This window comes from Micropterus salmoides, unplaced genomic scaffold (assembly GCF_014851395.1).
Source record: "Micropterus salmoides isolate LMB-PRFRI ecotype aquatic unplaced genomic scaffold, ASM1485139v1 Ms_hic_scaffold_2, whole genome shotgun sequence".
Classification (NCBI taxonomy): Eukaryota; Metazoa; Chordata; class Actinopteri; order Centrarchiformes; family Centrarchidae; genus Micropterus; species Micropterus salmoides.
Genome location: NW_024041150.1, coordinates 41,829,575 through 41,841,977, shown reverse-complemented (window position 1 = coordinate 41,841,977; position 12,403 = coordinate 41,829,575). Strand labels below are relative to the sequence as shown.

Genomic DNA, 12,403 nt, shown 5'->3' with positions numbered 1-12,403 from the left:
ATGATCAAAGTCTTTTAAAAGCAGCCTACTGGATAAAAATCTTACCTCTCAGTCTGCAGGATTTGTCAGTCTGCTTTTTGGTTCTTTGTTTTTACTAATCTTTTTATGAATCCACACTAAGAGACGTCTTTTTTTTGTATAAAATCATACAGCAATAGTGTAAAAAAGGGTTGCCACAGCATGATAGATGTGACTGAACCTTCATGTGCTCCCCACCACAATAACCCACTGGTACAAGAACCGGATGCGGGCTAGTGGGCAACAAACACGGGATTAGCGAATAGAACTGCTATCTGAGGCTAGTTTTGTTTCGGTTGTGAGCGATTTGTTTATTTCGAACTAATCTTTTATGACTTGGGAATAACGTGTAGTCTCATTGAGAGAGTCGTTCACTTTCTGTCATCCTTGAATGGTCTTGGACTCTTGCGATCACTCAGGAAACAGAAATGATTCGTTTGCATCTCATAACTACGGGTCTATGAGTCGTTCATTTGTCACGTGACAGTTCAGCCACAGCAGTGTGCCGCACGAAACCAGTCCATCCAGGATTTTGCAGGGTATTTCTGTGATTGTTGCAGCCTAAAATGCCTGATTTTGCAGCCGCTTTTCGTAAAATAAATAAATAAAAAAATGCGATGTAAGTTTCAGTGTTTTGGGGCAGTTTTTTGCGATGAAATTATGGGAATACAGTATCTCACAAAAGTGAGTACACCCCTCACATTTTTGTAAATATTTGATTATATCTTTTCATGTGACGACACTGAAGAAATGACACTTTGCTACAATGTAAAGTATTGAGTGTGCAGCTTGTGGAAATGCTCACTGACCAGATAAAATGAATGAAATTACTCGAAAAGAGATTAGTTAATTCTACTTACCGAGATTCAAGCAGTTACATTAAAGCTATTTGACCATCAGTAAACTCCTTAAATCACTAAGTGTTGGGTTTTGAACGGGTTATTTGTATACTAACCCTATTCGATGAGAATATACTTAATATTTTCTGACACAACTGAGCCAGTCACATCCTTTGTAATCACCAAGCTGTATCACAGTCAGTCAAAAGCATTTTTTTATCAACTGTGTTTAGTCACTAGCTATGAATCTAAGCCACCTATTTTTCTTCATGTTTTTTTATTTCACTTTTCTCTCTTAAGCACAACATCCAGCAAGTGGCTGAAATAAAAAACAAAAGTAAAGATAAAATACACGAAGGGTGAAATTAAAGATAATAAACAAGAAATTTAAAACCAATAACAAACAGGCAGTGTTGGATACAATCAGCATATGCTTTCCAATAAAAGTGCATTTTTTTTTTCAAAGAAACTTCATAGAAAACACAGAGCATGATTTCCTCAACACGTTATAATTGTTTACTGGTAAACAAAACTCAAGACAGTGTCAACAACTGCTGCATTCAAAACAAACCTCAAGTTATTCTGACTCTGCAGTCTACTTACATCTGAAGGACAGAGGACACTCGTTTGAGGACCACCAGGTGCACATTTTAGACAGAGAAGATGGATGGTTTGAAAGAGGTGTCAAGGAAGCATCTACACCAGGGTGGAGAAGCCGTCATTGAACAGAGGAGGGGGTCTACGCCACCACTTATCCCCCACTTACAATGCTGTCCTTTCATCACTTCCCAGGAAACTCAACAAGCGTTTCCTCTTGGCCTCAGGTGAAGATACCAACGACGGTCGTTCAGTCTTGGCCATGACGACTGTCGTTACCACAGTCAGGAACACTAACGAACCAGCGGTATCGACGATCCTAGCTAACGATCCCACTGAGGTTAAATAGCTTAGTTTACTTACCTGTCAGTCAGAACCGAAGAAGTCTCCTGTATGAGGGACGAAACGTCTTCTAGTTTTTCTTCTACAAGGTCCAGTTGCCCTTGACCTCAACCTTCGTTGGTTAACAAACTACTCCCACGCACGCATTATTCCTGTGTTTTGAAACATTAGCTGGTAAAAGTCCTACATTTAATAAAACATGCCATTAATAAAAGGAAATACATTCTAACAATTCACAGTAAAATTATCTCAATCTCAAGATTTCTATGTAAAATTGTCCATCAACTTTCCTTAAGATTGTTTTCCATCAAACATTTGATGTTGTACATTTTTCTTTTTTATAAAAATACTGAAGCACTTTTTTGTGCACTTGAAATGGTAACTCTAATTTCTGTAAATAAACATTTACGATCAACCATTTCCACCCGTTATTCCTGAAACAGCGTGTTAAGATTCTTGTTGGTTTGAGTCTTTAGGGGATTTTGTGACAAAATGTAGATCATAGCCAACTTACTTTTTTAAGTAGCATCACGCACTGCCAGTCTTTTCAACATGTTAAACAACAAAACAGTTTGTGCAAAGAAAGAATAAGATAATCTGAAATCACAGGACAGGTTCAACACTTTTAGCTCCGTTAATTCTGTCAGATAGATTCTGAGCTTCAGTCTTGCATAAGTCTGATCCGTGCGTAGTCATGTGTCTTTTCATACAGTGCTTGTGACTGAAGGCCATGTCGCAGACAGAGCACTTGTACGGTTTCTCCCCGGTGTGGACCCTCATGTGAGCCGCCAGCATGGAGCTGCTGGAGAATCCTTTGCTGCATTTGCTGCAAACGTGCGGCTCCTCTTTGCAGTGGCTCCTCCTGTGCATCTTTAACTTCTGATTTGTATTAAATCTGCGGCTGCAGATTTCACAGGCGAACTCTGCTTTTTTCGCAGAATGCCTCAAAATGTGTTGGGATAAAGATACAAGACTGCTGAGGGATTTCCCGCAGGTTTCACAGCGGTGCAGCGTCTCACCCGTGTGGCTCACCTTGTGACGTTTCAGCACCATCTTTGAATAAAATGATTTTTGGCAAATGTCACATTTGTGAGGCCTGTCCGCCTCATGGACCCACTTGTGATGGTTTAGCACCCAATTCTGAGCGTACGATTTGTGGCAAATGTTACATTCGTACGGTTTCTTCCCTTTGTGTCGAGCGACGTGTCCGGAGAGGCCGTGGGTGGAGAGGAAAGACTTTCCACAGACGTTGCAGCGGTGTGTTTTCTGGTGACTTTGAAGGTGACTCCTCAGCTCCTCTACAGACTCTGCTTGTTCTCCACACACTCCACAGAGCCTTTCTGGATCGTCCACATGACGCCAGGCGTGTTTAATCAACATGTTCCTTGAGGTGCGCGGAGCTCGGCAGACTTTACAGGACAGAAAAGCGTCACTCTTATCAGTCGACGCCTTCATCCGTTTCCTTCTCTTTGTTTTGACTCGTTTCTTCCTAGTCGTCTTCTCAGGTTCACTCTCCCTCAGATGTTTCTCACTTGTGTCTTGTTTCCGGTCGTCGTCACTCAGATCATCTCCGTCCCCTGCGCCCTCAGAGAGAACCGGTAGGCCAGCTGACTCTGATCTTCCACCATCTTCATCTTCATCAGTGTCCTCTGTTTCCATGTCTTCATGGTCTTCATGCCTTGAGCTGCTGGAGGAATGAGAAAAACGGTTTGAAAGTTTTCAGGCTGGACGATTGTGTGAAAGGTTATAATGATTTTTATTGAAAGTCTTTTTTAGGGTGCTTTTTTACCCAAAGCAATTATTGCCATTGAACCTACTCAATATCTAAAAAAAACTACTACTGATATATACTCAGAGAAACTGCAGTTTCTACCAATGACATGTTCTCTCAGCTCTCTGATCCATTTTAAGTAGTTTAAGATTAACTCAAGGTTGATTATTATTTACAAGCCATAACTGGAGTTTGTTCACAGCTCTGGCTCAGTAAAAAGCTTCTGGCAGCCGTTCCTGCCACTTGCAAAACAATATGGGTGGGACAACATGGGATCTGGGTGTCATCATGATCTAACCCCGGATAAGCGTAAGAAAATGGATGTATGGCTGATTTGGATCTGTAAATCTGGATCTGTTCTTCCGATTGTGTCACACAAAGTGCATTGAAGACCAAACCTTTCCAGTACAATAAACTTTGTTGAGATGCCAACCGTTCTGATTTAACTAAACAGAACGCTGAATAGCTGAGCGGCGCGGTGGTGCAGTGGTTAGCACTGTCGCCTCACAGCAAGAAGGTCGTGGGTTCATTGGTGAGTGGTTGTTTGTCTATGTGTGGCCTGCGATGGACTGACTCCAGGGTGTACGCCACCCCGTAAACTGGGATTGGCTCCAGCCCCCCCGCGACCCTGTACGCAGGATAAGCGGTTGACGATAGAGAGGTATGTGTGTGTGCTGCTTTGAAGATTACACCATTTATGTGCGGCTTTGCTATGACGACCAGCTACATTGATGGAGTACTATATCTGCAATGGAAAACGGAGGACTTGGCTCCAAATGCCGAGTCGAGCTGGTACCAGCGATGGGTAAGGGCCATTTGTTTGATGCTCTTCTTCTTCTGTTTAGTTTAACAGCGGTTGGCATCCATGAATGTTGCATTCATGTGATCTACTGGACAGGCTTGTTCTGCACTACACTTTTAAATATTTAGTGTGACACAAACGGTGCTGTAGAACAGTCTCAAAAGCATCCAAGCAAACAGATGGAGATTCACAAATACATTATTTGCACATAGTGTTTTATGAGTTCTTAATATTATGAGACTGCCCAAGCCCTGCGATGGACTTCGCCCGATGTAAGATGGGATTGGCTCCAGCCTCACGCAACCCTGTACGCAGGATAAGCGGTTGACGATAGATGGATGGAGAATGCCCTAATCCCAGATTACCTAAAGACTAAATATACTTTGTTTTCTATGACAGGACAACAGATGTTAGAAAGTCACAGAGAACAAATATGTTTGGTTCCTGTGAAATAGCTTTTTTCCATTTAACAACTCTCCTCATTTACCTTGTGTTCAGGCTGGTTTGATCAGTAGATGAAGAATCTTTAGCAGCATCAGCATGACGAAGCTCTTCCTTATTGGACCGGACTTCCTCTTGTGCCTAGAACAGTTTTGTTCCCAAATCATAAATCAGCAAAAAGCAACGCCATCCTCTTTAATTGCACAGAAGTACCCGCTAGCATCAAAGGATTTCCTGTAAATAGTAAATAGCAGTGTATTAGAAAACACACAAAAAATCAGACACGGTACCTTCAGTCGGATGTAGAGGGCTGAATGCCGGATGCTCCTGCTGATCTCCTCTGGCGTCAGCATCTCTACTTTCAGAGGCTGGAGTTTCTTCTTCAAATCAGTTGTGAAGAAGTCAAAGTGTTTCTGAGCAGCCAGCTGAGGGAAGGTGGACCTCAGCAGGTCCAGGAAGTCCAACTCCTGAAGGCCACCAGGAAACTGCAGCTCCAGCACCGGGTACTTCCTATACACTGAAGCATAACAGAGAAAAGTAACGTAACCGAGTAACGTCAAAAGGCCAAAACTGACCCTGCTCATGAGATTTAATTAATGATGCAGCAGCAACTGTTTTTTTTTTTAAGGCTTATTGTGCTTTATGAAACACACACACACACACACACACACCCCAAATATCGCCAAAAATGTGAGGAGTGTACTTACTTTTGTGAGATACGGTGTGTATATATATAGTATTTTAATATTTTTTAAGCAACTCTCTCTGTATTCTCTCAAAGGTTTGACTGATCCAGTGATCTTTTTTTCTAAAGTAAGTTTTGGGTTTTCAACTGGCCGAGCCATGAACTTTTTTTTTATCATAAGTAACTAAAGCTGTCATTAACTTTGACCTGTGAATTACAGCAGCTGACCAAGAATAAAACAAGCTGACAGAGCTGACCTTTGAGTGAACAGAGAGGAGTAGAGTCCAAGATGGCGGAAGCTATCGTAGCCAACTAGCTGTTGCAACTACAGCACAGTCACTACTAGTATTGTTTCATCCAAAGTCAGATTGGGCATCTGAATAGAGAATTTAAATTTACCTCTGGTTGAGAGCACATCGAGCTGCGAGTCCTCCAGGACGCAGATCCTAAGATCTACGTGTTTCTGTGGTTCACTGACCTGAGGTCTGCCAGACCTACTGCTGTCAGACTGATCTCTGGGCGACAATAACATAAAGAAATAAGATTAGGAGTCAGTTAACGGCAGAAAAGGCATGTAGGTATAAATGATGTGTGTTTTTAACCTTGTGTTCAGGCTGGTTTGATCTGTGGACGGAGAATCTGTAGCAGCATCTTTTCTCTGTGGCACTTTCTCTCTGGTCTTCACTTGCGCAGGAGGCTGAAACAAGAATTTGGTTCTCAAGTCATGTTTCTACCGAAAACAAACCCGAATACTGAAACTTTAAAAAGGAAAAATCTGTGTTATTTTAAATCTGGAAATGTTGGGTTTCAGAGAACTTCAGAATGTTTAGAACAGATCTTGTCCCTGAGATTGAAGTGTTGCATCAGAAAAAAAGACTTCTGCCTTCGTGAATGAGATATGTACCTTCAGGCGGATGTAGAGGGCTGAATGCCCAGTGGAACTGATAGTGCTGCAGATCTCCTCTGGTGTCAGTATCTTTACTTTCAGATGATGGAGTCTCTTCTTCAAATCAGTTGTGAAGAAGTCAAAATGTTTCTGACCAGCCAGCTGAGGGAAGGTGGACCTCAGCAGGTCCAGGAAGTCCGCCTCCTGTAGGCCACGAGGACACTGCAGCAGCAGCACCGGGTACTTCTTATATACTGAAAGACACAGACAGCATTCAGTATTCAAAACCAATTTTACGATCACGATTAAAGAACAATTATTTAGTTTTCTAGGTGGGATATTTTTTCTATTCACAGACTGATTATCTACATGTTAACTGATAACATAATGTTGACATCCACATAACACAGACGTGTTCCCCCTTTATTCGGCGCTTCTACTGCTGAATTATGACCGCAACTACTAAAATTTCACATAATCATGTTGTTGCAAAATGAATGTAAATGATTTTCACGTGCACACTGTCTTGCTTCGTCTCCTATTTCTTAAAAGGACATCTATGTGACAGATGCTGTTATAAGAGCAGCAAAAGTCTTTCGAGGTGCAATGTGTGTTCGTAGCAAGTGAGTGGATGAGCGAATGAGCCTGTTGTTTCCCAACTGCTGGAAAGTGAGGAGGTTAGCACTAGCTAATATCTCTGTGTGCTTCAGACTCACGTGACTACATGCACGGTAGTGTGTTTTAAAGGGGAAAGTACATGAACACTATGATTAGGGACTGGGGGGTGGTAGCAGATTTCAGATTTCAGTTTTTAAGAAGCGACTTTGTGATCTGATTGTGGTCGACTCGGTTGAGTTTCATCAGCGGCCATGTTCGGCCTCTGAGTGTGTGATGATGACTAACTAATGCCTGATGCAAGCTCCACTTAATACTCATTACTGAGCCCTGATCCACAGTACTAATGTGGACGTGAGAATCATGTTCAGAACCAGGTTTCAGGTGCTGTTCGGTTTGCTCCACATTATTAGGCGTAATTTTCGGAACATTAAATACAACATTTTCTTACTTATCAACTAATAATATAGCTGCCAACGATCTACCATGTATCCTTGGATATCCGCAATCAGGCCTCTGCAAGTACTTATCCAATACTAAAAACAAACATTATATGCAACAAGTAATTGTAAAATATCTGTGCCTGGCTCACACGTGTACAGTACAACTGCTTTTCTTTGCATGATGCACTCAGTATTTTTGACATGGTGATTTCTTTAATGGGCAACTCTCTGCGATGTGTGTCGCACTGAAGAGTTAGAGACGTACGCCTCAATACAGATCGCACTGATTCAATTTACCTCTGGCTGAGAGCGCTTCGAGCTGAGGGTCCTCCACAATGCAGATCCTGAGATCGATGTGGTTCTGTAGTTCACTGGACCGACGTATGCGTGACCTTCTCCTGTGAAGCTGAACTTTGAACGCAGCACCTTTTGTCTGTGGCTCTTTGACTCTGGCCTGGACTTCCTCAGACTGCTAAAAAAAAAAAAAAGGTTTGGTTCTCAAGTCAAATTTCTACCAAAAACATACATAATACTGATGCTTTAAAAAGGAAGTTCTCAGGAAAAAACTGTTATTTTGACCTTTCCCAACTAAAACTTCAAATTTGGATTCCACACATATGGAATTATTTCCATTTGTGGAATCACCATGAAGACGTTCAGAGCCTCTGCTGCTGCTGTTTTTCCCTTTTACACCTCTGGAGGAATATTAATAATAGAATTTCCATTTTAATGTCCATCAGATCAGCTGACCAATCAACAAGCAGAAGCTCAAATGCACTGAAAAGCTGAAGGCTAAATTGTTATACTGTCAGGAAAGTATAACAATAGGAAAGTACAAAATAAGAAAGTATACAATGGTGAAAGAGGGTGTTGTACAGAACAGATCTTGTCCCTGAGGTTAACGTTTGCATCAGAAAAAGACTCGTGCCTTCATCATCAGATAGGTACCTTCAGGCGGATGTAGAGGGCTGAATACCCAGTGGAACTGATGGTCCTCCAGATCTCCTTTGGTGTCAGCGTCTCTACTTTCAGAGGCTCAAGTTTCTTCTTCCTATCAGTTGTGAAGAAGTCAAAATCTTTCTGATCAGCCAGCTTAGGGAAGGTGGATCTCAGTAGGTCCAGAAAATCCGCTTCATGCAGGCCACCAGGACACTGCACTCGCTGCACTGGATACTTCTTATACACTGAAACACAAAGACAGCCTAGCTTACCCTCCTGCTGAAGGCTAACTTAACGTGAAGGCCACCAACCGACAACACAAAACTCCACACTAAAAGTTATACTGGTTTAATTATTGACATAGTTTACTGAATATTTTAAATTTACCGTTAATTGAGAGCACATTGATCTCTGAGTCCAGGATGCAGATCCTGAGATCTACGTGGTTCGGGGGTTCATTGATCAGAGGTTTGCTGGACCTTTTCCTGTCAGACTGAACTCTGGGCAACAACAAACTGAAAGATGGAGATTGGAAGCAGGTTAATGAAGAAATAATCCAGTAATTTAAGGTGTAGTCTGTAGTTTGGACATTGTTTGTGTGGTATTAGTTTAAGCAGACTGTGTTTGTCTATTGTTGTGACTTAGTTGAAAATCAGATCACATAATTTATGCAGAAATCAAGGTGATACCAAAGGTTTTTACAAACTTTTTCCTGCGACTGTATCTCTTCTGGTGTGTTGCCATGTTTTGGATCATATAAGAAGTTGTAACCACTCTGAGTTTCGTATCTTATTTAAAGCAAAAGTTGTGTTGTGCAGTTGTGCGTTACCTGGTTTGATCAGGAGTGGATGGAGAATCCGCAGCAGCATCGTTTTTCTGTGATGGATGAAACTCTTCATCAGTGGACATTAGTTCCTCAGCTTGTTTCCCAAATGACGTGTTCTTTAGGAAAATGTCAAAATAAACCAAACATAATTTATTAAATGTGTTAAACACATAAAAAGCAAAACCAATAACAACACCATCTAAACAAAGTTCCTTAACCTCCACAAAACATAAATAACACACATCTCTAACAGAAACTTATAAACATCAGAATGAAAAAGCAAACATAACAAAGAAAAGAAAGGCATACATGTAAATGCTCCGTAGTTGTATTGCGCATTCATTCACTGAGCCTAAGTGCTCAAACAGAAGCTAACATTCACACACATACACTGGTGGAACAGCCGCCAGGGGCAATTCGGAGTTCAGTATCTTGCTCAAGAACACTTCGACATGCAGCCTGGAGGAGCAGGGGATTGAACCGCCGACCTTCCGATTAACGGGCATGATGGTAGGGACCCTTCTCTTCTCAATTTACACCACCTCATGGGGGCCGATAATTTGCTCGCATAGCTTCTCTTACCACTGCTACGCAGACGACACACAATTCTACCTACCCTTCCAGCCAGACGTCCCTACCAAACCTCAAGCAATCTATCCACTATAACACCAAACTACAAATTGGCTCTCCGTCCATCACTCCCACCAGGGTAGTGAGAAACTTAGATGTCATGATTGATGACCAGATTTCCTTTTCAGACCATGTTGCTACCGTCTCTCGGTCATGCCGCTTTGCTCTATACAACATAAGAAAAATCAGCCCCTACCTTACTCAGTATGCCACACATCCCCTGGTACAGGCCATGGTTATCTCTTGCCTTGAGTATTGCAATGCCCTCCTAGTTTCAGCTTGTGCGGTGAAACCCTTACAAATGGTTCAAAACGCAGCAGCACGTCTGGTTTTTCATCAGCCCAAAAGGACTCATGTCTCTCCATTACTGTGTGACCTCCACTGGCTCCCCGTGGCCTCCCAAATCACATTCAAGTCACTAATGCCGCATAAAGAGTGACTACTGGGTCTGCACCCATCTACCTAAACTCCATAATACAAGTTTACGTTCCTTCTCGGCCGCTACGCTCCTCCAACGAACTCCGCCTGGCTCTGCCATCCCTTCACACAAAGCATATTCAGTCCCAGCTGTTCTCATCTGTGACCACGATGGTGGAACGAGCTACCACACACCATCACAGCAGGGGCGTCCTCTCTAAGTTAAAAAAGCTCTTGAAAACGCATCTCTTCCGAGAACATTTTCTCTTATAACACTTCTAACATGCACTTCCTGTCCTCTTCTTCTTCTTCCTCTTTGTCCTTACAATTCTTATATTGATAGCTCCATCCGTTAACTCTTACATACTTCTCTAGCATTTACCCAATTGATGTGGACCGCGCTAACTCTGAATAGTGTTTATTGCTGCTCTTACTAGAATCTATTGTCACTTTTAGATATTTTACCGTATTGATGCTTTATTGATGCTTGTAAGTTGTTCCTCAAATGTAAGTCGCTTTGGATAAAAGCACCTGCCAAGTGAATAAATGTAAATATGTACCTTGGGTCGGATGTATACAGCTGAACTCCCAGTGGAACCGACGATCCTCCAGATCTCCTCTGGTGTCAGTGTCTTTACTTTCAAAGGCCGGAGTTCTTCTTCAAATCAGCTGTGAAGAAGTCAAAATCTTTCTGAGCAGCCAGCTGAGGGAAGGTTGATCTCAGTAGGTCCAGAAAGTCTGCCTCCTGCAGGCCACCACGACACTGCAACTCCATCACTGGGTACTTCCTATACACTGAAACACAAAGACAGCATTCAGCAGGAGGTAAGCTGGTTGATGATTAAAGGCAAAGACCACTTGTTGACAACACACCAACTCCACACTAAATGTTATACTGGTTACGTCTGGACATAATTTTATTGACTGACTGATTAAATCTACCTTTGGTTGAAAGCACATCGATCCGAGAGTCCAGGATGCAGATCCTGAGATCTACGTGGTTCTGTGGTTCACTGATCCAAGGAATGCTGGACCTACTCCTGTCAGACTGAACCCGGGGAAACAATAAACTGAAAGATGGAGGATGGAAGAAGGTTAATGCAGAAATAATCCAGTAATTTAAGTCGTGTGTCGCTTTTTTTTTGGCTTATAACAAAGCTAAGTAAATCCGTTACAGAAACATTTAAAGTTTTAAGTTAAGGTATTTTATTGTTATAATTTACTTCATACAGCAGTGATGTGGAAATCAGACCCATTCTAAGATATGCTAATATTATCATCATTATTATTATTTGTAATAGTCTTTATGTGTTTAATTTTTAGGATGTTTGAATAAAATTTTGAATTAATGATTTTTTAAATATTTATTTTGGATAGATTTTTATAGTGGCCTTGCGATGGACTGGCGACCTGTCCAGGGTGTACCCCGCCTTTCGCCCAATGTCAGCTGGGATAGGCCAGCCCCCCACGACCCTGTACGCAGGATAAGCGGTTGACGATGGATGGATGGAGATTTTTTTTAGTAATTGAGTAATAAACAAATTATCTTTAGAATAATCATAACAATTATTGGCGGTAGATTTACTGACTAGTCAAATCTTTCATCGATTTGAAAAATAATCGTTAGGAACACCCTTATTGTTGTGCGTTACCTAGTTTGATCAGGAGAGGACGGAGAATCAGCAGCAGCATCGTTTCTCTGTGATGGATGAAACTCTTCATCAGTGGACTTTAGTTCCTCAGCTTGGTACTCAAGTGACGTGTTCTTTAGGAAAATGGCACAAACACAAACCAAACATATACTTGAAGGGGTTAATTACATAAAACATATCTCAATTAATAACCTTCTAAACTAATTTCCATTTGCAAAGTGTATAACACCATTTTGAGATAATTACCCAGAAAGTACTACAGAGATATATAGGACTTAAGCTGAAACTATTACTAAGCTTATTGATCGGTTGATCGACTGAAGATTAATCAGGTGCTATTCTCTTAATCATTCAAGCAATTCCTCAATGACAAAAGTTTAATTGTGGAGGTCAAACTAGTGGAAAAATCAACTCTTCTGCAGGTATCACAAAACAAAGTCTCTATGCATCAGATAGGTACCTTCAGGCGAATGTAGAGAGCTGAACGCCCAGTGGAACTG

General features: G+C 41.7%; 1 protein-coding gene across 1 annotated transcript; it reads right to left on the bottom strand.

The window, feature by feature from the left end:
* Positions 1-1,689: 1,689 nt before the first annotated feature.
* LOC119912329 lies at positions 1,690-10,900 on the bottom strand. The gene is made up of 11 exons (XM_038731456.1): positions 10,812-10,900; positions 9,208-9,320; positions 8,766-8,893; positions 8,388-8,623; positions 7,737-7,911; positions 6,400-6,635; positions 6,098-6,192; positions 5,895-6,010; positions 5,101-5,327; positions 4,857-4,951; positions 1,690-3,483 (listed from the first exon to the last, which is right to left on the bottom strand). Exons 2-11 carry the CDS (start codon positions 9,285-9,287, stop codon positions 2,400-2,402), a joined length of 2,472 nt encoding a protein of 823 aa, XP_038587384.1. The 5' UTR covers positions 9,288-9,320; positions 10,812-10,900; the 3' UTR covers positions 1,690-2,399.
* Between the last annotated feature and the right edge of the window lie 1,503 nt (positions 10,901-12,403).

Coding starts and splice junctions, on each gene's coding strand:
- LOC119912329 (XM_038731456.1), bottom strand. CDS start 9,287: ATGTCCACTGATGAAGAGTTTCATCCATCACAGAAAAACGATGCTGCT. Junction 8,624..8,765: donor CAATGTGCTCTCAATTAACG/GTAAATTTAAAA, acceptor TTTGTGTTTCAG/TGTATAAGAAGTATCCAGTG. Junction 5,328..5,894: donor CGATGTGCTCTCAACCAGAG/GTAAATTTAAAT, acceptor GTTATGCTTCAG/TGTATAGGAAGTACCCGGTG.